Source organism: Papio anubis, chromosome 18 (genome assembly GCF_008728515.1).
Source record: "Papio anubis isolate 15944 chromosome 18, Panubis1.0, whole genome shotgun sequence".
NCBI lineage: Eukaryota > Metazoa > Chordata > Mammalia > Primates > Cercopithecidae > Papio > Papio anubis.
The window spans coordinates 27,833,652-27,861,104 of NC_044993.1; the positions used below are offsets into that span (position 1 = coordinate 27,833,652).

General features: G+C 38.8%; 1 protein-coding gene across 3 annotated transcripts in view; it reads left to right on the forward strand.

Moving 5' to 3' along the window:
* CDH8 (cadherin 8) overlaps window positions 1–27,453 on the forward strand; it is a 410,980-nt gene that overhangs the window by 7,398 nt on the left and 376,129 nt on the right. For all 3 annotated transcript variants that reach the window (XM_031658175.1, XM_031658177.1, XM_031658176.1), the window contains exon 2: window positions 8,166–8,616. In XM_031658175.1, coding sequence (XP_031514035.1) covers window positions 8,365–8,616 — 252 coding nt within the window. In that variant the 5' untranslated portion in view covers window positions 8,166–8,364. The remainder of the gene's footprint in view (window positions 1–8,165; window positions 8,617–27,453) is intronic.

Here is a 27,453-nt window from a genome sequence, read left to right on the forward strand (position 1 = left end):
TAAAATGCTATTTTATTTATACCCACCCTGGTTCATGCTATTTTTGTTTTACAAATCAAGAGTTGAAAAAAGTTATTTTACTTATTACCTGTCTGCATAGAACATTGGAATTTTCCCCGCTGAAGTATATACACAGCATGAGATTGCAACAAAATAATTTTTAAAAATCAGTAAATACTTTTGGTTAAGCACTCGAAACATTCAATAGTTACTATAATTGCTACATTGACAAAGAGTTTAAATTACCTTATTTCTTTCTTTCTTAATCTTTCAAAGTAGGTAGTATTAAACACAGAGCATCAGTTTCTTCACCTGCCACAAATAAAATAAACGTGCCCAGGTGACTTATTTCATGAACGATAGAGCTGTGATTCAAACCTCTTCTATCTGACTCTAGAGTCAATGCTCTAAACAGTTACCTCATGGGGCTTTCCACAGTTCGACTGAATTACAGGTTGATAAGAATAAGGTTGATTCTGATTGATTGCTATGATTTAAAGGACCTGCACAAAATGTTGTAACTCAGTAGGTCTCTGGCTATTAAATTCTGAACATGCGATTTAAAGATTGCAAAGGATGTGACTTTTAAATAAAGGAGGGATTTAGATTAGACTTGAGAAATGACTTTCTGACACCACTGTGTCTGTAATTGGCAAGAGAGTTGTGGGACTGATATTCAGTTTTTTTAGGATGATCTTGATACTGGTTTGCCTTTAAAAAACCCAACAGAAGAAAATTATTCTTTTTTTTTTTTTTTTTTTTTTTTGAGACAGAATCTCGCTCTGTCACCCTTGCTGGAGTGCAGTGGTGTGATCTCGGCTCACTGCAAGCTCCGTCTCCTGGGTTCACGCCATTCTCCTGCCTCAGTCTCCCCAGTAGCTGGGACTACAGGTGCCCGCCACCACACCCAGCTAGTTTTTTGTATTTTTAGTAGAGACGGGGTTTCACCATGTTAGCCAGGATGGTCTCGATCTCCTGACCTCGTGATCCGCCTGCCTCGGCCTCCCTAAGTGCTGGGATTACAGGCATGAGCCACCACGGCTGGCCAGAAAATTATTCTTAATATCTTAACTAAACTGATGATTCCAAGAAAGTTTTCTAAGTAAAGGTCTGGTTCTACAACACTAGAGAAGAGATCTTATTTTGACTTTATTGTCTTTGTCACTGGCTTAGTCACCTCATCCTGAAATTTCTATAACAGAAACATTTCTATGTGAAGAACAAACTTGTGACTCTACATTGGGAAAGATGGAGAAGGACAGGCATTTATTTATTGATGTTCCCAAAGGAAACCAACAATTATAGAACTTAAAGAAAACAAAAACTTCAGGTAGAGAAGAGTAGCATGGCAATAACAGAGCAAAAAGTGGATTTGAGGCCCATCGCAGTGTAATCCCAACACTTTGAGAGGCTGAGGCAGGTGAATCACCGGAGTTCAGGAGTTCAAGACCAGCCTGGCCAACATGGTGAAACCTCATCTTTACTAAAAATACCAAAAAAAAAAAAAATTAGCTGGGCATTGTGGTGGGCGCCGGTAATCCCAGCTACTCGGGAGGCTGAGGCAGGAGAATTGCTTGAACCCGGGAGGCAGAGGTTGCAGTGAGCCAAGATAGCGCCATTGCACTCTAGCCTGGGCAACAAGAGTGAAACTCCAACTCACAAAAAGAAAAAAAAAAAAAAAAAAAAAGGATTTAACAGATATTATTCTGGATGGTAAAACAAGCAAACAATATGCTTTTGGACAGATTGACATCTGGATAAATACGTGGTCTGATGCCAAAGAAGGACGACCAGAAGGGTTGTGGCTGAGTGAAGGATACACAAAATAATATGTGCGTGTGTGTGTGTGGGTGTGTGCATGTGTGTGTGTGTGTGTACATAAACAATTTCAGAATATGTTTCTGCCAAGAGAATCTGGTTAGAGAATTCTGAAGGCTTTAGGAAAGGTGATCTTCTTGTATTATTTATATTTGAATACATGAAACTATATTTCCTCTCTAAAATCCAAAGGATTTTTCTACCTGCTCAGTCCCAGTCAGCCAGGGCTTGGCGTGAATTGCTTCGGGTCACACACTGAATCGCCATCTCCTGCTTTCGTGAAATACCACTTTGAATTCAATGTGCATTTACCTGTTTCGAAGCAGGCTGCTAATGGCTCTAAATTCAAGGTCAGAAACATTTTTAATAGAAACTCACTGGTCCTCGGTGTCATTTTTGCTTTCATGAAATATTGTGGCTGCTAAGCCTAGTGGATAATAAAAGCATAGTTTCCTGTCAACCACAATAATCTGCTGGATTGAATCCTGAAGTGTCTGTAAAAGGCTGTTTTTGTTTTAGACTTCACCGATCAGCGTGTGGTTCATCATTTTGAAGTTTAATCCACATTATTTACAAAATGGATGGTGTAATATGTTTTTGCATAATGACTTATATATCTGTGAATTGACTGAGTTCACTTTAAAATAATGTTGGAATCAGCAGAGTGAAATTCAGGCTGTAATTAGAATTATCTCTGAAATATAAGTATGAATGATAAGTCAGATTATACATATTTTACCCAGGAAAAGATATCATCGTATCGGGGAATTCTGAAGACTTTCTTATATGTAAGAATTCCAGAGAAACTATAAAATCTCTTCATCTCACTATCTGGGTGTAAATCAATGCAACAGCATTATAATAAAGTAGATTGCTTGGTCAGACACACATACTGTGGTTGGAAAATGTAAAAATAAATTGATTTTTTTACCCCAGCTTTACAACCTTGCTCAATTTCTTCTTCCTTGCATAAAGTTAAGCAGTTTGTGTATGCAGCTGCTATTCACAATATTTATTAATACTGATAACACGGATATAAGACTCAGTTGCATCTCAAAAGTTTCTACAAAGTCATTCTCTGATGTTCCAAGAGGACAGTGTTAGTCTGCCCATGGCAGAGGTACCAGCATACAAATAGTGTGGTTCCAAGTGTCACAGCACAGTCCCATTTCTCTCGAATTAGCAGGATCGTCTTGAAGACTAAGTCCCAACACTCCCTGATAGCATGCATGTGCCTGTGAACACACCAGTTAGCTCAGCAATTTTCCCAGTGCCTCACGTAAAATAGATATTCGAGGAGAGGAAAGTATTGTGACATCGTATAAAATTCCATATATTCATACACCCTAGTTCAAGGTTTTCCCAAATCTATGTGTTCAGTCCTTTATTCACAGTGGTGGTGAAGTAGTTGATGGCATGACATTCAATGACATGAGGGAGGAGGTGACTCTTCCACCACACCACTGAGTCCTTTAGGTTATCTCGAGGAGGTCTGAGCTGGGAGCCAGTCTTCTTTAGAACTACTTGCTTCGCAAAGTGTGGTTTTCAAATCAGTAAGTAGCATCAGCACTGCAGGAAGATTACAAGAAATGCAGAATCTCAAATCCCACACTAACCTAAGTGATTCATAATCGGTGTTTAAACAAGATTTTCAGGTAATTTGGATGCATATTAATATTTGAGAAGCACCTCACTACAGGTGTGCTAGTATTGGCTCTTTACTGGGTTTTAACAGAGCTGATGGTTAAATTTTCAGTAATTTTCAGAGCTGGTTAATGGTCAACTGGAAGCTTAAAATTGGTCATGGTGGAAGTATTTATGCTATGAAAATCAGAAAACATTACAAATCAGAATTTTTTCTTTCAAAGAGCCACTTATTAAATATTAACCAGTCTTTCTCTAACGATGGCTGGTCTTTCTTTTTAGCAAATAGTGAGATGACCTAAGGCTTTTAACAGTGTCTAGTTTAGTAAAAATAAAACATTACTTAAAATACTAATCTCCCTGTACCTCAATTTGGTTATCTCTACAATGAGAATGATGAGATAAGTAATAATGATGTTATATTAGAGAGTTATTTTGAAGAACAGACATGAATTTACATGTATATATCTATGTATGTATAGTTCTTTATGATTTAATATTATCTGAGTACTTTCTAAGTGTTTGCTATTAACATCGTAATTTTAAAGTTATATTCTCTTATGGCAAATAATATAAGCTTTCCATTTAAAAATAAATATTTTGAAAACTGAGCCTATTTCAGTAAAATTTAAAGTAATAATACAGATGATTTAAGAATTTGGCAAAATCTGAGAGGTGGCATGTAAGTGTTTCGGTCTCTAGAATCTCCCTACAGGTGATGTGACGGGAATGACCTATGTAGATGAAGGGCTTCCCCTGAGTTGGGCTAATTTCTCCCCAGGGCTATACCATTGACTTCAGGGTATTGGCCATCTCACTCCCAGAAACCCCAGAAAATTGAGAAGTTGCACGGAAATAGCACTCAGTTGCCCCTCGCGCCCTCTATGTGGTATATGACTTGACCTTTGGAGACACCAAACATGCTCTTCTCTTCACAAAGAACTGCCAGAGGAAATGGCTACATAGTTAACAGGTACTCTGTAGAGACCATCATTATTGTGACTTAGATGGGTAAGAAAAAAGATGGGGTGACCATGGACTGGGTGATTCTGCAAATAATAATTTGAAAATTACCTTAGATGCTGATTCATTCAGAGATCCTAGATTAGTTGGTGGTCTTGTTCGTATCCCTTGGTTGACTAAAATGTTCTTTCACTTATGCCCCCTTCTCAGGTGGTTAATTCTGTTTCAACATTTAAATGACATCCCCTCTAGGAAACCTTCGTCAATGCTGCCAAATGCATGGCTTACCCATCACTCTATGTTTCTTTTAAACCTTCAAGACTACGTTTCAGTGAATTGATTATGTATTTCTTTATCTTTGCCAAACAGATCCTTTGCTTCCTGAAGAGAGGAGTTCTGACCCATTTGCCTTTCTTTCCCCCAGTACCTGACATACAGTATATGCTCATGAAATATTTCTGCAATGAGAGGAAGGGTCTTGTTCAGAAAGAATTTTGAAATTACGTTACCTAGGTTCAAATAATGGTTCTCTCTTTTCTTAGAGGTGCTCCTTGAGTACATCATTTCATTATTCTCTGCCTCAGTTTTGAACACAACAAGGCAAGGCATTATACGCTTTATCTAACAGTAAGATACCGTGTTAGTGGATACTATTTGTGACTACACACATATCCCCTTTTTATTTAACCTACTCATTCTGACTAGTCAAGCTATGCCATTGTATAACATTGGCCTAGGGCCTATTATTGTTTTTTAACTTATTCTGATGAGTTCAGGTAGAGGGAACTCACTGTAATCTATGCTGCAGTCCATCCAGCATACCACAGTCCATCCTCGTTGCCACTTGGTGGTTTCCATGAAAGTGTCTGTTATGAATTTAAATTGAGATGAAATTGTCTTATCTCACAATCATTAGCAACAAAGCAAATGCCAGAGTATACTTACTTGCAGAGTGTTTGGCAAAATTTTAAAGAACTATGCATGCTAGTCTATCCTATCTGACGTGCCGAGAGTATCTCCTTTAGTCCTCAAAACTAACCTGTCAGGTCAGTATTATTATCATCGTTTCATTGCTATTGTTACTAATTATCCCTCCCTCCGCTGTTACACAACTGGTCAGTGTAAGAATTAGAATTCAGACCCCAAGCAGGCTGACACTAGAGGTCACTCTCACAACCATCTCATTGTTCTGCTGCTGTAGAACCCAGGCCAACCCGGCACCGTGGCTCATGCCTGTAATCCCAGCTGTTTGGGAGGCTGGAGTGAGAAGATTGCTTGAGGCGAGGAGTTCGAGATCAACCCCCCCATTTATAAAAATAATAGTAATAATCAAAGTAGCCAGGCATGGTGGTGCATGCCCAGCTTCTCTGGAGGCTGAGGCAGGAGGATCACTTGAGCCTGTAAGTGTGAGCTTGAGTAAGCAAACAAACAAACAAAACTTATGCCTTTGGAGAACAGCATACATGGCTTTTGCACGTTCAGTTATGGTCTATCATGGAGTAGGGGAGAACTGGAAAGAACAAATTCCTTTTCTCTGAGAAGTCTTTAGGCTGAGGATCTATGACTAGAATGGATCTCACCATGTGTGTAACATGGCACAGGCCTTTCCCCTGTAGCACCATCCTCATCCTCCACCACAGGGAAGATCTTTGAGCACCTTTGTGACACCCTCATACCTTACCAACTTTTACTGCAGAGATTACATCGCTTCACTCTGCTCATTGATTTGTCTTTTTTCTCAAAGCCTTTCTAGGGCAGGAATCCTGTCATCACCACACATCTAGCCCAGGATAACCACATGGATTCCAGTTTACCGAGTATTTCCCATGATCTGACTGGTTTACATGTGTCTTATTTCTGAACCACACTACCGTCCCATTAGGTAGGAATTATTATTGGTTCCACTTTGCAGAAGAAAAGACTGAAGCTCAGAAAACTTGAATATCTTGTCCATCGTTACAGAGACAGCAAGCAGGGTGAGCTGGGATGCAAACCCAGGTGTATCTGTTTCAAGAATAGACAGACCTCAGCACGCACAAGACTCCGTTAGCACCAACTTCTCCCTCAGGTCTAGAGGGAGCACAGCGTGGGTGTGCTGTAAATGCTGTTAAAGTAATAAGTGGCTTGAGCATTCAGAAAGATACAAAGATGTGGGGGTTTCTTTATGGGGACTTTTTGAATTTTGTTTAGTTTAAGTTTTGAAGCCTGCCACGGTCTGCTCACGCACTGGCATGAGAGAAAGACTTAAGGGGAATGAATCTGTTTGAGGGGGAAGATTTTCTGCAATTCCAGGGGAAGGAGAAGACTTTGTTCTGGACTCTGTTTTCTCTATATTGGTTCCCCATTGAAAGCTTTTTTTTTTTTTTTCTTCCATTTCCAAAGCAACTGCTGCTTGTTGTGGCTCCTCTATACTCATCAGGGTTGAGCCCTTTTGAGTGATAGAGTCCCAGTGATTGAGCTGAGCCCAGGCAAAGAATGACAAGCAGGGTGATTCCACTGGCCATCTTGTTAGATGGGATACTGCCTGTATTTGCAGTACAATCTGGGTCTGCCCCTTTCAGCTGGCTTCAGTGAGGCCACTCAGCAGCCCAGCGAATGTTAATGACTTTCTAGCTTTCTTATTCTGAGCCAGAATGGAACCAGAGACCTAGAGGTGAAAGGTTTCCTTCCCTTTTATGAATTCCCGAGCTGCACTGTTCCCGATGGTGTCCTGAGAAAATATTTTCCCATTGAGTTTAATTCAGCAAAGCTTCTCTCTTGGATCTGCAGTGAAGAGTATTTCTTTAAAAATATTTGGTTTTTTTTGAGAGGGAAGAAACACATTTTGCCACACTGAGGGTAAGCAAAAAATGTATCTGACACCTCAGATAATGGGAATTTTTTTGTGCCCTTGCCTTTCTGAATCTCTTCAATTGAACATTACATTTTTTTACCATATTTTATTCCCAAGGGAACTTTCCATAATTTAAATCTCCTGTTTAACTGTACATTTAGAATGTGGACCCTGACACTGTCCTGATGATAGCATACAAGCTGGACATTACAGAATTTTTCTCTGGAAGCATTCTAATTTTATTCACTCATTATTAGCATCCTGGCAGAGAATTGCACTCTGTACCCTGAACTGGGCAATCCCTTCTGATGAATCCTGGAAGCTAAGATTGTCAAAATTGGTTTAAATTCCCCTTCCCATTCTCATTTGTATTTTTTTTTAATGTTGTTAATTCAAAGCTAGTTATTTCACGGAGTTTAGCATAAAAGGAACTAAAATGTGTCCTTAAACAGGTTTAAAAAAAAAAAAAAAGAAGAAGAAGAAAATAAAAGTAAAAGGCTTACAATCTGTTCGACAAGTGGGCTGTGTTAGCATACACTCCCAATTGTTAAAACAAAAAAGAATGGAAGAGAGAGGAAGGGATGGAGAGAGGAGGAAAGTCAAGGGGAAGAAAAGAAGGAAGAGAGGGAGATGGGAAAGAAAGAAGCAAGAAGGAAAAGGAGAACTTCTATTACGTGAACCGTTTCTGATAGGTCACATAGCTACAAATGAAAATTACAATCTAAATAAAGCTTAAAAATTAAAGGACTTACTAGCCTACTTATTCTAATTATTCAGATCCACTTTCTAACTCAAGAGTTTGAGAAGTGCCCACTATAGTTCACTTTAGGTGCTTTTGAAAAGCAGTGATTTTATTTTAAAACCTGTTTGAGTAGACCCTTATCTTTCTTCCTCTTTGTTTTTGCAGGAAATTTCAATGAAAAGAAAAGCCAATGGATTGTGGTCTTAGAAAAGCTGCTTAGATGATGTCTGTTTCCCATGCTATAGACACGTGGCAGAGCTATAAGTAAATGCTCGGCACTGCATGATGAATTGGATGGCCGCAGACCGGAGACAAAAAAAATAATTGTCTCATTTTCGTGGTGATTTGCTTCACTGGTGGGACCATGCCAGAACGGCTAGCGGAAATGCTCTTGGATCTCTGGACTCCATTAATAATATTATGGATTACTCTTCCCCCTTGCATTTACATGGCTCCAATGAATCAGTCTCAAGTTTTAATGAGTGGATCCCCTTTGGAAATAAACAGTCTGGGTGAAGAACAGCGAATTTTGAACCGCTCCAAAAGAGGCTGGGTTTGGAATCAAATGTTTGTTCTGGAAGAGTTTTCTGGACCTGAACCGATTCTTGTTGGCCGGGTAAGCTTTGTTTTTAAGATCTCAATTTCAGGGTCTGTTGGTGGTCTTAAGATGTTTAATACCAGAGTCTTTTTAGTTGTGGCCACACTTAGCTGTAAACTGTTCAGGACAGATGGTTAGTGAGTTTACATGTCATTCTGTTAGGAATAGGATTAATCCCAAGGTAACAGTTTTAAATGGTCTTGTAGGGAAAGCTTCTCCTATCACCTCTTCCACTCGGCTATCAATAAAATATAACACTGCTTGTATAATGCGTAAACAAATAACATTTTCTTTCTCATTCACACGAGAGAGACTTCATGCCAAACCTTTTCTCTAGTTTATAGTACTTGGAAGAGATATGCATCTTTTCTCAGTTTGAGTTCCTACCACTTCAGTTGCTGAGAGTTTATTTTGTTTTATTTTATTTTAAGGACATGCAGATATCTAGAATTGCAGGTAGATATTTATCTTTTTTGTTTTATCATCTGTTTTTTCAATAATTAACCTAGGATGGAGAAAAGGAAGTTCTTAAAGTAGATGCTTAACTGCACTGTACTATTTGAAAAACTTTACAGTAGAAAACTATTTCATTCATTGTCAGATGAAATCAAATGTACAAAATCAAAATTTTAGTTTAGTGGAGTGTGTGTGTGTGTGTGCGCGCGCGCGCACGCATGCGCGTGTGTGTTAGACTGGACTTACATTTGTTTTGCTCCTGTTGGCAGGTCAGACAAATGTTCTTTAGTAGACATAGGCTGCCTGCTTTCCAAAATCACACTGTGGGTTATTGGAGACTACACGTGTTTATTCCTCAGCACTGTTCATAAGCTCCTTTTAATTTTGATGCACATCTTCATGTAGGTATAATTCCAATTAGGAGCCTGCCAATGACTGATTTTCTTGATAAGTCAGTTTAGAAGTGAATCAGGCCAATGTTATTCACTTCCCAAATGCAATGATTTAAAAGAAAAATAGGAGGGGAATTAAATATTGATCTTCAGGACTTGGGTTAACTCTTTGTGTTTCACCGGGAACTTCTGATTGCATTAATGCTTTTACCCTATTGTCTTGCAAAACGAATTGAGCCTCTCCAAGGATTATGTTTCTCATTTCATATGGTTCTACTTGGATAAAGAAAGCCTGCATGAGGAGATATCATGAACCATTACATGGATATTTATTGAGACTTTCCTATGTGCCAGACACTCTATTAGGCATGGGAGGCATATCAATGAACAAAACAGTGATCTCTGCCTTTAAGGAACTTATATTTTGGCCAATACTGAGTATTTATTATCTGTTGAACGCTATTATAAAAGCACTTTGTGGGCACCAACCTTTTTGATTCTAACAATAGCACCCCCTTCAGTATATGCATATGTATGTTCATTTGCATGCATGGATACAAATATATATGTATAAAACAAGTCTGCACTCCCTTTGTCATAAGTTCAAAATATAAAATCTGAAAGATTTTTTTGTATCCTTGATACAAACTCAGGGAGCAGAACCGACTTAAGGCTACTATAGTCGTAATGCGTAATTGTGACTTCATATATTTTGCTGCAAAAATGTTAATGTGATTGATTACTGCGTGCTGCCCCAGACCCTGCTGAGGGTGTTACTTACCATATAGTTTACATACCTTAGTGTTTCTGAAGTGTGAACAGTTTTGAATTCCAAAATACTTCTGGCCGCATGGGTTTTGGATATGGGCTTCTTTACCAGCATTATCTTACCTTTTTTGTAGGTACAAAAGTGGGTTTTAGATGGATTAATAAACCAAACCAATATCACAGAATGGTAAATGATCTACCTGAGTTCGAATCCTATTGGAAATTCCAATGGCCATTATTTCACCCACTGTACCTTATTACATATTAGGAACCAGCTAACTGGAGTTTAAACTGTAATTTACACTTATGAGTTATCGAGTATGGAATGTAAAGTCTTTAAATGCCTACTTCTGGATATTCAGAACTTCTGTAATCAGCCCTAAGGCAAGACATTCTCATACCATATGAAATTTTGGGAATACATGCGTATTTACATAATGGATGCTTTTTCTTTGCTTTTCTTAGTTACCTCTTTATGAAGGTATATCACTGTGACTGTGCCTTGCATAATGTAAATAACAAAACATGCTATGCCCAGGAGAACATTTCGATTTTATCTGGGTAGAAAAATAATTAACGTGGGGTTGCTTTGGACTCAGAATCTGATAACTGATTTCACCTCCATTCCTTACATGAAGTAATAGAGATAGAGGTAAACAGCTGGGCATTCAGCATCTTCTTGTGACTTATTGACACATGAGATGTTCATGCTTCTCTGAATGACAGAAATGTTGCCAGTGAACCCTAGGATTTTGAAATAGCCAGATGCCTTTGAGTCTTAGTGATGGTTTTTATCTAGGCTTTTCACGGCGTCCTACCATGACCAATTCCCAAATAATTGTTAAAATAGAGTTTATTTTCTGGAAAACTTCTCTGCGAACATTTCCCATCATACCTATTTCCCTTTAAAGAAAAATGCTCCTGAATTATGACAGCGTAGCCTTGGAGGATCTTGGCTTGTAGCGTAGCCAAAAATACATTTCAGGTGACGGCTTCAGATTATGAGTCAAGCTGAGTGCGAAGATGATCTGTATCGGGATGCCCACCGGTGCTTTACAGTGTTTTATCTCTGTGCACACTCTTCCACATCCGACTCTTTAAACCACTTCACCTCCCAGCTTCTCCCCAGGAACCGGCTGAGAAGCATTACTTACTTATGAGCACACCTGCTCTTTGAAAGGCGCTCCTGCGAGTCACCATGGTGAGGCCTCTGACCTAGCAGGTTGAGTTCGAGCTCAAGGGCAGAGCTAGTTTTTGAGTGATAGGTTCTTCAGAGCCTCACATATAACCTTACCAGATCCATCATCTGTTTTTAGTATATCGGTAGGCAGCTGGATGCTGAGAAAGCTCCTTAGCATCAGAGATGTACTCTCTCGAGGTTTGAATATGGGCTTGGCCACTTTCTGGGTGTTAACCCTGAGAAGATTACTTAAGATTTGCAAGGATTATGCAAATAAGATAAATAAGAATTTGTAAGAATAAAGAAAATAATAGAAGCATAGTGCCTGCTATATAGTAATTGCAGTTGTAATTGCATTCTTAATTGTGTGTGTGTGTGTATGTGTTTGTAGTTGGAGTGGCAGACAAATTAACAATTACTTCACTGGGTGAATAACAAGACTCTGGGAGTCCCTGCACAGGGACATGTTGTATAGTGTGGAGGTGATGTTTCTGTTTGTCTTGAAGAGTCACCGACCCGGGGGTGTGGGGTGGGAAGTGAAGTGCCCCAGCAAGATAGAGGAGTTTTTGCAAAGTCTTGGGGAAGAGAGTAAGATGACTGAGAGTAAGATGCTTCCCTTGGTCAGAAGCAACATAAGCTTTTATATTTTCTGTTGAAATGGAATGAAGTCAGTGGTCATATATATTGGTTTCTATTTAAGAGAGGGTCTTGCTCTGTCACTCAGGCTGGAGTCCAGTGATGCGATCACAGCTCACTGCAGCCTCGACCTCCCAGGCACAAGTGAATAGTCCCTCTTTAATAGTTGGGACTACAGTCATGCACCACCATGCTTGGATATTTTTGTTTAAATCTTTTGTAGAGATGGGATCTCCTGTGTTTCCCAGACTGATCTTGAACTCCTGGGTTCAAGCAGTCCTCCGGCCTTGGCTTCCCAAAATGCTGAGATTACAGGTGTGAACCACCATGCCTGGCCTGAAAGTCATATTCTTAGAGAGGCTTTCCCTATCAGTTCTTCTAAAATGTAATTGTTCCTCCTTTAATATTTCATACCCTTTGTCTATGCTTGATTTTTTTTTTCTTCCTGACAATCATTATCTAACATATTCTATACCTTATTATGTTTATTATTTGTCTCTTCTAGGGTGCAAGTTCCACAAAGAAAAGGATGTTTGAGTCCTTTGGTCTTTACTCTGTATTCCCACAACCTAGAGCCCTGCCTGTATATAGGAACTGCTCAGTAAATACTTTACATGAAAAAATAAATGAATAATTTACCTACATAATGGAAGAATTTATAATAGTCATATAAGCTCAATGGTATTTTTCAATAAAGGAGCTTTCATGTTCTCTCTTTCATATGGGTATTTTATAGACCCATCTGGGTAGTTAAAAAGTGTTTTCTATGTATTGATATTGAAAGTGTTTCTTTGAGGTAGTGAGTGTGAAGAAAAAGTTAACTTGTTTAAACAACTGTCTTTCAAAAAGCTGCAGTATTACCTCAGTGGAGGCTGTCTTCCTTATCACTGTCATAAAGCAACACGTTGTCTTCCAACTGTCTTCAGACTTTTGTGTTTGGGCTTATCGTACAAACTGGAGCAGAAAGCTTTTGTCTGGATTTCTGAAAAGCAAATACCAGCCAAACAGACTCCATTCCTGCCTCCAGTTCTCTGTGGACCAAAGCAGGGCAGAGTCTGTTCATAAACACATAAACATTGAGGGTTCACATCTCCATGTACCTCAGTGTTGACTTCCTTTGGAAATTGTGAGAGAGAAAAAAGTGGCTCACGGGACACTTAGCCCAAATCTGCTTATTTGTTCTGGTCTTAGGAAAGAGAAAACCTGTGGTGGTTTTTGATGAATCTGACACACAACACAAAAATACCGTCCTGTGGTAAAACGTGCAGATCCTCTTTATGGTAGACAACTTGATGTCATTATGAGAGCCCTTGGCTGGAAGTCAGGATGGTGATTGATACAACCATGCCACAAATATTTATTGAGCACCTACTGTCTGCAGAGTATTTCATTGCCAGTGGATTCTCAGCTCTGAGCAAACATAGGTCTATCTCTGCCTTCTGCATGGAACCAGTGAGCTCCTAGAGGGAGACGGACATTAAAACAGAAAATCAAATGAAGAAACATCACAAGAAAACTGAAATAAGTGCTCTGAAATGAAGGAATGTGGTTCTCTTGAAGCATATACAGAGGAAACTGCCCTATTCTATGGGGGGATGGAATCTTCCCAAAGGAAATAACCTGGAAGCTGATACGCATTAACCTGTTGTTGAACCAGGGTTCAGGGATAAAGAGAAAAAGCATTTTTGATAGAGGAAATAGCACGTTCAAGGCTGTTTACAGAGCTGAGAGAGGGTCACGGTAACTGAGTGGGTCTTAGTTCTGGCTGTATAACAAGTTAACACAGACTGGGTGGCTAATAAACAACAGAAATGTATTACCCTCAATTCTGGAGGTTGGTAGTCTTTAAGATCAGGGTGCCAGCATGGTTGGTTCTGGTAACGGCTCTTTTCCAGGTTGTAGACTGCAATCTTCTTGTATTCTCACACTGGTAGAAAGAGGGCAAGGAAGCTTTCTGGGGCTTCTTTCAGAAGGGCTCTAGTTCTAGTTCTACCAAATTACCTTTCAACAGACTCACCTCTTAATGCCATCAAACTGAAGATTAAAACTCAACATACCAAGGCCATAGACATTCAGTCTGTTGCGCTGAAACACAGAGATCTAGGCTTAAAGTCTCTTGTGTCAAGTTAGAAAGATAAGCAAGGATCTCTTGGAGATCTGGCTTCTTTCTCTTTTAGTTCTACTACAAAGTAACTGGGAAAAAAGTCACTTCTGTTGGGTGCAATTTCCTCACTTCTGAGTGTATGGGATTAAGATATTATATATTTAAGACACAAACCCCTATGGAACAGGAATACACACACACACACGCTCCACATGCTCATTGAATATCCTTTTTCCAGAATGCTTGGGACCAGAAGTATTTCAGATTTGAGATATTTTCAGATTGTGGAATATTTGCACATATATTGAGATATCTTGGAGAACGGAGCCAACTCTAAACATGAAATTCATTTATGTTTCCTATTTGCCTTACACACATAGCCTAAGGGAAATTTTCTATAATTTTTAAAATAACGTTTTTATGTAACAAAGCTTTGACTGTGACTCATCATGTGAAGTCAGGTGTGGAATTTTCTACTTGTGGTGTCATGTCACTGCTCAAAAACTTTCAGATGTTGGAGATTTTTAGATTTCAGATTTTCGGATTACAGATGCTCAGCCTCTGTGTGTGTGTGTGTGTGTGTGGAGGGGGGGTGTGAGTGTGGCATCGATTTTTGGCTCAGGTTGCTTTAGTCCTTGTTCTGCAAGTCCTGTGATCCTCAATTCGTTATATTGCTTTATTTTGGGAAAAAAAAAAAAACCAGTCTGCTCTGCAGGTGGTCATAGTTCTTCTATACTAAATCCTCTCTCTTACATAAACTTCTCTGCTCTTTCCTCCCTTTTTTCCTCCTACCTGGGCTTCTGAGCTGTTCCTTATTTGGATGTAACTCTGTTGCTGGTAATGCCACATCTATTTATAATTCTCTTCCTCCAAGGCACTGACTCATTTTCTCTCTTTAAATTTGACCTTCTAACCTTCCCTCTTCACTGTAACTTGGAAATCGTTTGGGTGGTGCTTAGTATGAAGGACACGGGATGCCAAATAATTACACTATATTACAGTTTATGGTGTCTGCGACTGGTGAGAAAATTGCACTTGACATGCCATTATTTTTTGCCGGCCGTTTGCATGTTAAGAGCCCTGGACTACGCAGTCACAGCTTAATTGTATCTTCGGCCTTGTGAGAACAATTCATTGTCATTTCCATGAAGCTTCTACCTACTCAGACAGAGCCTTCTGCACCAATAATTTGGCAGGAATGCAAGTCAGCATCGCGTGTCTCAACCTGGTCAAACAAGAAGAGTTGGCTCCCTCTTGTCCAATGTCCCGACCTAGAAATAGGGGTATCTCAGAGCTATTGGAAATCTTTGGCTGCTAATATAAATAAAGAGAATAATATTAGTCATTTAAATTAGCAGAAACCCTAAACACACACACGCTTACCTACACACGTGCACATACATGCACATGGAGGATTTCTTAGCTGAGTTTGTGCATGAGCAAAATTCCAAATCAGTAGCTCCAGACTCTCACCCTGTTCATCTCATTCCTTATCAAGGGACCAGGTGAGAGAGAGTGGATAATCGATGCTTATGTTTGTAGATGCACTGAGAAGTAAATTCAGCCAGCTTTCTCTTAAGAAGAGTCTTGCATATTTTGTCGGCTATTTGAGAGTCATCTCATGAAGGCAGATATTTTTCCCACTTGAAGCAAAATAATAGCAGTCATATGTTTATGGATGACACAATCAGATTATATAATTCTGTTTTTTAAATAGATTGCAACAAGATAGTCAGTACAAAAAAAAAACTCAGAGTATTGATTCCTATTACAAGTATGAAGCTGAAATTCTCAGGGAAACATTGCACAAATATAAATGCTGCATGACTGAAGAGTGACTCATTGCATATTCACATGACAGAATAGCATAAAGTCATTAAAAAAAGTAAGATTTATAACACGAGAATGTGGTTGCAACTTAATAAATACCAGAGGCAAGATAATAAAAAGTGTATAGAATATAATTATTAAAATATATGTGTGATACAGTCAGAGTGCCTGGCATATAGCTGTTAAAATATGTGTGTGAACATGAAAAAATATATTTAAACACTTTTATAACTAACTTCAAACCATGAATACAGACGTATGTATTCAAACTTTTAAAAAAAAAAAAAAAAAATGAGCCATTAGTACCCATTATCCTGCTCAACCGTATTCAATACTTTTAGATATTCTACTGTTATTCTTTCAATTACCTTCACCCCCATAAATGCATACACATTGCCAATGCTTTTGATTTAAGTAGTTAATTTAAAGAGAATGCAAATCATGTCTATAACCACTATTCACTGTTTTGATGTGAAGATTTCCCCAGTTGAAAACAACATAGAATCATAAAAAAAAAAAAAAAAATCCCAAAGGCGTGATTATACCTAATGAGTACATGATATCCAGGTAACCCACCTTAAAAAAATTGAGGAGTTAATTTCTTACATTGATTCAGTTTAGTAACTATACCACAAACCAATACAGGAGAACCTGTAAGGAAATATATCTGCATATTCAATCTTTTTCCCCCCAATATATGTGGTTGGATTATGAGTTTAAAAAATAATTTTCTGCATTTATCTTCTTAATATGCTTTTATTAAAATGTAAAACTTAATAAAATGAGAAAAATAATATATTTCTCAATTAACATCAATGCCATCCATTCACAGCAAATTCTTGGGGACCATTACTTAATGTAAAACAAATTTGGTAAATAGAATCTCGTTTTAAAAACAACACCTCTGCTAAACACTTGTATGGCCAATCTCATCAATTAATAAAGCACTAGGCTTATTTAATCATTTTTATGAAGCTGTGAAGAGAGAAAGAACAGCTACAGTCTTTCCGCATTGCTAACTGCATAGTAAACAAGTTCCGTAACTATGGAATAGACCAGATATTAACCAGATGAAAAGGTTTTATATTTGATTTTTTAAATGGGAAACTACCTTATGAGTCTTCAAGTAATATAATCAGCCTACAGGTTGCTTGTAATTTTTTCAACAGATAGGAATGACCTAGAGAAGTTATTTATGGAACCATGTTATTTAAGAAAGATAAAAGTGTTACAGCGTTTACAGAATTTCTTTTGCCCTGGCTAAGAATGTTTTCTAGACAGTGGTATTTTAAAAATAGTTCAGTATTTTCCATCTGTACATATCATTTCCATTGTAATTAACTTAAATTCACCCTCTTGCATGCACATACACACCTTGGCCTAATTTGGTCATCCATGTTTCTGTCCCTAAGTCTTTGAATATTTCGTTACACAGTATTTCAATAGGCAGCCTTGTGCACAAAAATCGGAATACTCAGTTAAGATATGAGCATGTTTTCTTATCAGCACTGGCTCTCTCACCTCAGATTTTAATACGTTTAGGAATCCCTTTAGATGTTATATCCTAGAGGAGAAATATAATACACTACATTTTTATTACTCAAAGTGAAGTCTGCAGACCACCAGCAGCAACACATGGGAGCTAGTTAGAAATACAGAATTTCATTCAACACCTGTACACCCAGATTTATTGAATCAGAATCTGTGTTTTAACACTACCCCCAGGTAATTCTTGTGCACATTAAAGCCTTTAAAAATGAAATACACATTTAGTTTTTAGGAAATCAGCCAATCATCAATCAACCCCTGTATGGGTCAAATCATGCTTTTTTGCTCTCTGTACCCAATGTTAAAAGAGGGTCAAGGGGGCTAGTATTTGGAAAAGCCCTAGCTGAGGTTTTGGAAGGAAACAGCTGTTGATTTTATTTGAACCCCATGTGGTAGGTGATGAACATAGTGGGTTGATGGGACTCCTTCCACACTGCAGGTGATGGTGAAAAGCAACAGCCTGCGTGTGCACCCATGCTCCTACCACCAACTCAATTCCTCAGTGAGAACTGTTAACTGTTGTCTGCTCAGTTCCGTGGACTACTTCCTTTTCTCTATACCTATTTACCACAACTCGGCAGATGTGTTCTGAAATCTACAGAGTATCAAATGTCACTGGGCTTCCATGGAAAGCAGTAGCAGAATCCAAATGAGCCTGATCAGGAGGGCTGAGGAATACTGGGAAACAGCAGAGAATAAAACCCTACATGCATACTTCTGTTTCTCCCTAATCCTAAGAAAAACTCAACTGCGTTGCAGACATTTTTTTTCTGTGAATATATGGTTAAGACTAGGAAACTGATGACATTATCTGGGGACATGAAAATGGGGGAGAAAAACAGGTTTGTTCTTTTTCTTTCTTTCTTTTTTCTTTTTTTTGAAATGGAGTTTTGCTCTTGTTGCCCAGGCTGGACTGCAATGGCGCCATCTCAGCTCACCGAAACCTCCACCTCACCTGTTCAAGTGCTTCTCTTGCCTCAGCCTCTTGAGTAGCTGGGATTACAGGCTTATGCCACCACGGCAGGCTATTTTTTTTTTTTTTGAATTTTTAGTAAAGATGACGTTTCTCCATGTTGGTCAGGCTGGTCTCGAACTCCCGACCTCAGGTGACTCGCCCGCCTTGGCCTCCCAAAATGCTGGAATTACAGGCATGAGACACTGCGCCCACCCCCAAGAGAAAAAGAGATTTTAAGTAACCTGAATAAAGTGATAGTATCTATTGAGTGTTTACTAAATGGCTGCCAATTTATTAAAGTTTGCCTACTCAATCTTCACAGCAATCCCCTGATAAAGGTAACATTATACACATTACCAGATCGGGAGAAAGTCACTGAAGGGAATGGTCATTTCCACTAGAAGATGCAGGGGAGACAAATAGTGATTACGTGATGAAGCCCGGAGTCAAACCTGAGTGTAGTGATCACAGAATTTGTTCCTGTCACCATGGCAACACACGATCTCATTTGAACCTTACGTGGTAGGTGCTCAGTATGCTGGGCTGTGACCCCAATTTGCAGATGAGAACGGTGAGATCACAGAAGGAAACAAAGGTATGGTCTCATAATGAGAATGTAAAAGGTTTAGTAAGATTTGAGCAGACAATGAGAGATGTTTCTCTAATTACAAAGCCACCACACGTATTTTTGGCACCTCTATATGCTTTGTTAGTTAGGGACAGAGGTGCACATAAATCCCTCGAGAAAAGAAAAATGTCCTTGAAGATTATGCTTGTGCTGGCTCTGTTTTATTTATTTTATGGGAATCAGAGGAGAGGACAGTGGCATAGCCTGGGCCCGGGCAGGGCTGCTACCAAGTACACCACAATTTGAGGGTTGTTCTCCTAATACGGGGGTTAGCCTAGTATCTTGATGCTTTGTTTTCTCATTTTAAAAATATATTAAAAATGATTATGCTGATGCATAAGAAAAAATGATGCAGAAGGAGTAGCAAGAAGAGAAAAACGGTTTTATTGAAAATTTCAAACATCTTGCTTCATGCTTTAAATATATTTACACGTTATTATTTTCAATTTTGCAGATAAGAAAATTAAGACTTTTGGACGGAAGTAAATTCTCACTGACTCGGTGACCAGAGTGTAATGATTCTGGTTTTGCCTGAGCTGGGCAGAGCTTTTAACCATGCCAGAGCTGTAGCAAAAAGTTAGAGAGTTCACTGGAATCTTTAGCCAAAACTGAACAATTTTCTAGGTTCTTCTTAAAGTGAGAATCATCAGAACAGCAAAAAGAAGAGTGGAATGAAAAATAAAATCCTGTACACATAGATGGGAACTAAAAGAAGACAAAACGCTTGTACCCTCCAGTTGCTTGAACTAATTGTGTTAATGCTGAATAATTTAGTAACAATTCCCTGTACTCCTGGAAACTGAGCTGGTGGACGATATTACAGAGGCTCCAGAGGTGGGATCTATAATTTACTTAGCTCTGTGCGGTGACTTCCCTGACGCCCCTTGTAACTTTATAAGTCTTTTTTCCAAATAGATATGTGCTGCTCTGTTGCCGTTCTTCCGTTCCAGCGCCCATCTTGGTGACTTTCTCCTGAGCAGTTCTGGTCATGTCCTCTGCTACTGGTGCACCTTGGCCACTGAGAATAACCCCTTTATGCCTTTAGCAAATACTCTGAGGAACAGTAATTTGATGAAAGACCAAACATGTTATTAAAAATGACCAAATCCTGTAACTTTTAGAAGCAAGTCAGACTCCCTAGCCATTCAAAAGCTTTATTTAGAATGTGGCAGGGTTATTTATAGTGGAGTTTTTCTTTGCTTTTTTTTTTATGTGCTTATAGGAACCTAAAAGTATAAATGAATTTCTCATTGCAGTTTGCTTTTTGTCATAGTCATGTGTGTGTGTGTGTGTGTGTGAGAGAGCACACATCCTATTATTTTTTCTCTTAAAGGAGCTTTGCTTTGGTGAAGTTCTTCCTCTGATTGCATCCCTGACTTTGTAGGAACATTTATAATCAGCTTTTTGAGGTGTTTTCAGAAATCACTAGATGTCTGCAATGGCTGGGCCTATTGATCAAGGCCACTGTTTTTCTAGTACTCTCTTCTGTTTTTCCTGTCACTAAACTCTTACTGTAAAGGTCTTAGTTTTTTATAGCTGAACCCAAATATCACATCCCAACTAGACTATCAGAAATGCATTTAAGACTGCGGTTCATGCCTATAATCTCAGCACATTGGGAGGCTAAGATTGTGAGGATCGCCTGAGCTTGGGAGTTCGAGGCTGCAGTAAGCTATATGATCATGGCACTGCACTCAAGCATGGGCAACAGAATGAGACCTTCCCCATCAAACCCCCAAGAAAGAATGTATTTAAATGTTCCTATCTTACCAGTTGGAGGAAAGACACAAGCAACAGAAAAGCTGAAAGACCAAACAATAAACATGGAGACTCTCCCAGCTCCCTATCATCACATACACGTAAACAAAACCAGGTGGTAAGACAGTGTCAAAGAGACACAAACCACAGAGCCAAGTGGTAAATAGAGGGTGAGACAGAAATCCAAAAGTACAAAGCAAAAGTCACACTACATGTGATACAACATAAGAATGGACCTAGGCTGGGCACAGTGGCTCACACCCGTAAACCCAGTGCTTTGGGAGGCTGAGGCAAGAGAATCACTTGAGTCCAGGAGTTTGAGACCACACTGGGCAACACAGCAAGACCCCAGCTCTACAAAATATGTTTAAAAATTAGCTGAGTGTGGTGGTGTGCATCTGTGGTTCAAGTTATTCCAGAGGCAGGAGGATCAAAGCTGCAGTGAGCTGTGTTGGCACCACTGCACTCCAATCTTGGTGGCAGAGCAAGATCCTGACTCTAATAATAATAATAGTAATAATAATAATAATGATAAAGACAAAATAAATTTTACAAAAGGAGCCTAGACCCAGAAAACATACAGAAAGTAAGACATTTTCACAGGATCACAGCATTCAAGAAACACAGAGGTTCAAAACCAATGAGACAGAAAATGAGGTAAAGTAAAAATGAAGACCGAGGGAAGGAAAGAGAGTAGGATAGTCCCCAGAGAGGAGGGAAGGCAGAGGATACGCAAGCAAAGAAAGGCAATATGGAATGGATTTGGGGTCCACTGAGTGATTCTCACTAGGCTCAGGCTAATTCCTTTTAGCCCCTGGACAGATGGGTTAATGTGTACTTTTGTGTATATTTCTCTGATCACACAGGTTCTGATTTTTTTGTTCTTGCTTTGGAAAGGTGTGCATTTTGATTCTAACACATGATGTTTGCCGAATAACTGAGGCTGGCAGGACTTGGCATGAAGTTGGAACAATCTGAGTGAACCAACAAACATGATGATCTTTTTTTGTTCTTGAATTTTTCTAGACCAATTTTGTTTCTTAACCTTATACATTCTCTAGGAATTGGCACTAGAAAGTACATCATGGCCATTTTATCTTAAATCAGATGTGGAGCATAATAATTTAATAATAAGTCTTTAAATAAAATTATTACATGCTTTCTACCTACAGACTATGACATCAGCTTAGAAGAGATGTGGGAGGTAGAAAAGGCATATGGGTAAGCCCTTGGACAATTTACATCTGTCTAAAACTCTCTAAAATTATGAAATGGGGGCCAGGCTTGGTGGCTCGCACCTGTAATCCCAGCACTTTGGGAGGCCGAGGTGGGTGGATCATGAGGTCAGGAGTTCAAGACCAGCCTGATCAAGATGGTGAAACCCTATCTCTACTAAAAATACAAAAGTTAGCCAGGTGTGGTGGCACTCGCCTGTAGTCCCAGCTATTTGGGAGGCTGAAGCAGGAGAATCACTTGAATCTGGGAGGCAGAGGTTGCCGTGAGCCAAGATCGTGCCACTGTACTCCAGCCTGGGTGACAGAGTGAGACGCTGTCTCAAAAAAAAAAAAAAAAAAAAAAAAAAAAAAAAAAAAAAAAAAAAAGAAATGGGCTTTTGAAACATTGGCAAAAGATGTTTTAAAACAAGATTTATCTTTCTAGTATATTTAGGTATAAAAACAACTTAATTTATGCAGTTAATTTTAAAATGATCTAAAATGGCCACAGAAAAGGCTAATGCTAGCTTTCTGTTTCTGCTACTTTACAAATATATTTGAGCAAATGCATTTTACAAAATATTTTGTTTCTAACTTTTGTGGGTACTTAGTAGGTGTATATATTTATGGGATGAGCAAATACAGTTTTAATAGCTCAGTAAAGAACGAGTGAGGTGGAAGTTGGAGAATATGCATGGATAGAACCAAGGAAAATAATACTTTTTTGACTATCTAGTACCTTCCAGGATATATGAACTCTTATTTAGAGCTCACCTGAATCCTGTGAGATAGGGCTATTAACATCAACCACCTTTTAACAGATAAAGAAATAGGTTCAGAGAAATTTAGTCACTGTCCCAGGTTGGCTAATAAGGTGGGGAATTGGGATTGCAATGCAAAACTAGCTTATTTCCAAAACCTATACTTCTTCTGCCTACACTGCGCCACTCCCTCCCTCAATTTACTTGGTTCTTCCTTATGTTTCTTTACACATGGAAGGGCTCTTGTGGAAATAGGAGCCAAGTTCTCATGGAAAAGTGCTTATTTTTATGGAACATGATTTGCTCTTCCAAGTATTTCTTTTGATCACGCCAATAACCCAGAAGGCCAAGTGGGTTGACTAAGATGGCATTAGACCCACACTAGAAACCAGACCTTTGACACCTTGTCCTGTGTTTTCTCTAGTGATCACATTGCCTCACCAGAGGCTTTTGTCAATCCATCAGCATTGCACATGGTGTCCCCCGCCCCCCACCATGGTAACTCTGCGCCATTCAAAACATGTTGAGATTAATACTGCAGTTCCAGGTTGCCCTACAGAGGAGGTCTCTGAAGACATCCACTCCTAAATTTTGCAGCATGTTGGTGCAGCAAGGTAGGAAAGCCCTGAGTGAGATTTCCTTTTAAGTGCACCACCCAATCACCTGGTTTATGTGGTCTCTTTTAAATCCAAGGACTATGCTACTTCCCTACTTAGACCGGCAAATGCGAACTGAGAACCTGCATTAATAATAGACATCTTCCCAGGGCATATTATTGAATGAGGTTTTCAAAAGCCTGTGCTGTCTTGTGACCTCTTAGCTCCACATCATCCAAGATGGTGCTTCTTAATATAGCCTAGGACTCCACATTGTGAGTGCTGCATAACACAGGCCAGGAAACCATACATGCAAGATTATTGGATAATTCTTTTGCTAATGTTCGAGAAAGGCTTTTGCAGCTGTCTTCCTATAGGAATACTTTGCTAGGCTTGGATTTGGGTGAGAAGAGGTAGCACAGTTGAGTGTCACTTGGCTTTGGAAGTGCTGGGACACAGTTGCGTACTGTGACCTGGTAGGGAAGTTTGTCACATTTACAAAGAAAATCAGCGTGCCTGGGAACTGCTCCTTGAGATGTGATAGGGAAGTAAAAGTCTGCATCTGAAGACTCCTCTAACTCAAGAGAACTTTTGAGGTAGCAGAAGAAAGCGTTCTTACTTCGGAATTAGAGCCTTGGAAGAATCTTTGCAAATACAAAACCCTCTCCTCTGCTACTCCGTAAACTCCACAAGGTTCTGACTTTCTCTTTTAAATTTTATAAAAGGGTCAGCACAAGGCACACAAGGGAAACTTTTCTCTTCCGCCTAGCAAGGGCTTGGGCTAAGACAGACTTTCCTCTTTCTCCCCTGAAAATTCTAAGCATTAAGACTGCTCGACCTGAATGCAGATACTTAATTTGAACCTCTTTAAATAATAGTTTTTTTGTTTTTTTTTTTTGAGACGGAGTCGCTCTGTCGCCCAGGCTGGAGTGCAGTGGCCAGATCTCAGCTCACTGCAAGCTCCGCCTCCCGGGTTCACGCCATTCTCCTGCCTCAGCCTCCCGAGTAGCTGGGACTACAGGCGCCCGCCACCTCGCCCGGCTAGTTTTTTTTGTATTTTTCAGTAGAGACGGGGTTTCACCGTGTTAGCCAGGATGGTCTCGATCTCCTGACCTCGTGATCCGCCCATCTCAGCCTCCCAAAGAATAATAGTATTTTCTATTTTACAATTTATTTTTTAAAGTATATTGTTTTACCCAAGCCATGCTTTTTATGAGCCATAGGCTTGTGTTTGAAACACCAGGAGGCATACAAATTCACATATCCACAGACACACATATTTATACAGAATTAGAAAATGATGATTAGCATACATTTCTGAAACCATTAGCAAGTTTTCAACACAGCTTCTATCTTTTTTTGTGGTTATAACCACGGTGGCTTGTCTATTTTTCTGTCATCTTTACTTCCCGAAATGAACAGCTTATATGCAATATCCTACCTCGCAATACCTTTATTGACCTCTGCTGGTCAAGAGTCCAGGCTTGTATCTTTTTCACTGAGAAAGATGGTAGCCTGGAGGATTGTGATAATGAGATTCTGCTCTGAAGTTAGACAAAGCCAGGCTTCAATTCCTGTCACAATAGCCCCATACTCAGCTTGTATCGTTGCATGAGAGTTAGTGTTGTTAAGCCTCAGTTTCCTCACTGAGAAAGTTACTTTGTAAGATTTGTCCTTTAGGTATTCCCCTAAGCAATAGATATGCTATCCTAGTTCCTTGAGTGGGGACCAAATATTATGGTAGTTGTTACTATTCTGGACAGTTCACACCTTGGACGTTTTTGTCATTCATTAAAGCTTTTTAAAATTGCAATTAGCTAGACAGTTTTTAAATCCTGTCACTCTATGGCCATATGTTACTCATCTGTACAATAATAACCTGGGAGTCTTCAGTACTTTCTAGTGCCCTTTGGAATCCAACATTCTATTTCTCTATGATTTTTTAATTCATACAAACTGATCCTAATACTGAGCCTGAGGAAGGAATACATTTTACTGAGTGGAAGGAGAAATGCTTTGCCTTCTGAAGGCATAGAGGAAAGTATATGTTTAATTGTTACTTACTTTTCAATATTTAAGAAGAAGAAGAAACAGTAGAATGAAATGATGGATATTGACATGATTCCATATTGACAGACAAACATGTCTAATATTTCAAAATGTCACGTGCGAATACAATGATTATTTTGAAAATCGAGGTGAGAGGGATATGGAGGATGACTCCAACTTTGAACACTTTGAACTTCCACCCTCACTAACCCATCTGATTCAACAGTGATGTGAGACATAGTAGGTTGACTTCTGCAATGTTGTGGACCACCCTTAGTGAGACACAAGTCGGAAGGATTGTCTTTCTTTTGAGACATCAAGAGTAAACATATCCCTGAAAAAAACACAGTCAGGCATTACAAATTGTTCATGCATACAAGTATAAAATCACCATCATCATAATACTATGAATTATAATGAAATATTAAATCTATAACATCTTGTAAGGAGATTGCATATAAAGCACGTTATTAAAACATACTTTATAAAAGCTATTATGTTGCAATAACTTAGAGCTATTGAACTGCTATTATCTTTTATGCAAAATTTTAAAAAGGCTTGATCTTCAAACTGTTGCAAAGGTTAAAATAAATCCTATGATTCGAAGTACATGGAATTGGTTGAAATAAAAGCTAACATTTAATGACATATTTTATAAATACTGAAGAGAAGGAATATTTCATTCACAATTACTTAAGCATGTTACATGCATGCCTCCCCCAAGACGCTTACCACCAAAATCCCACACTTATTAAGACAATTTTTAACCTTTGTACTAATGGACGATTATGTGCCAAACATTTCTGATAAGTTTGTTTTTAAGTACAGCGACAGTTAGATCCTTTACCTAAAATAATTTATAAAACTTGTAAATTCACCTAAGATTTTTTATTGACCTGTTCTTATAAAAAATGGGGTATTTTACAAAAAGAAGTTTATTTCTAGACTCTGCTGTACCACAACATCCATTTTATAATCCTCTTCCAATGATACTAGGAAATCTGATTACCATCAACAATGCTAATGGTTAACATTTTGAGTACCTTTATGCTTGCAATAGGTGGAACACTTAGGACATATCTCATTTAATGCTCACAAACTCCAAATGAGCTACGCGCTATCATGTATTTCCATATGTAGCTATAAACCGATTTAATGAGGTTATATAGTTCCTCTAAGGTCAGTCATCTGAAGGTTGCTGAGTCAAACCCCGAAGGTAGATATATTTGCTTTCAATTTCAATCCTAAACTTTTCAGATATATAGTCTCTTCTAAAAAAGTTGAAGTTTCTCGGGTAAAGTAGTTGCATTATATCATTTCATCAAACATACACACACACAGTTTAGAAACTAATATTGCATTCTACAGATTAATTTCCTTTCTTTATTTCAAAATTGATACAGTTGATTAACTTGTTATTCTGAAGTGTTGACAAATTATTGGGTAAAAGTGAATTAATAGATTTATTCTACCATATCTACTGGGGACATGCTGTGTTCCAGGGTCTTTGCTGAGGTCATGAAGACACACAAAAAGATTCTGAATGATATGAACATTTACTTTGAAGAAACAAGGTAAAAATATTCAACAGTGGGCTATTCACTGTTTAAACAACCTTTCTCATTTTTAAAAATAACATCTACTTGTCTTATCTACTTCTTTTCTTAGCAGCCACAGCATTACTACCAGTTCACCTACATTATCTAGATCTCGCATTACTCCTGGAAAAGAATTAACAATCAAAACCGGTTTGAAGTAAGAAGGATTTATCTCCCCAGGACTCTTTAACAGAGCACATAGCTTGAAGCTAGTGCAACTTTTTAGGCAGGGAGGGAGATGATTGCTATGTAAATCATTATCACTGACAAGTTAAGCCTCCAGTCAAAAGCAGAATGTATAGCTTGTGTATTTACCTTGGGCTATTTGTCTCCACGAGGTAGCCGTTTGAAAAGAAATACTTAAAAGCAGGTTGATATCCAC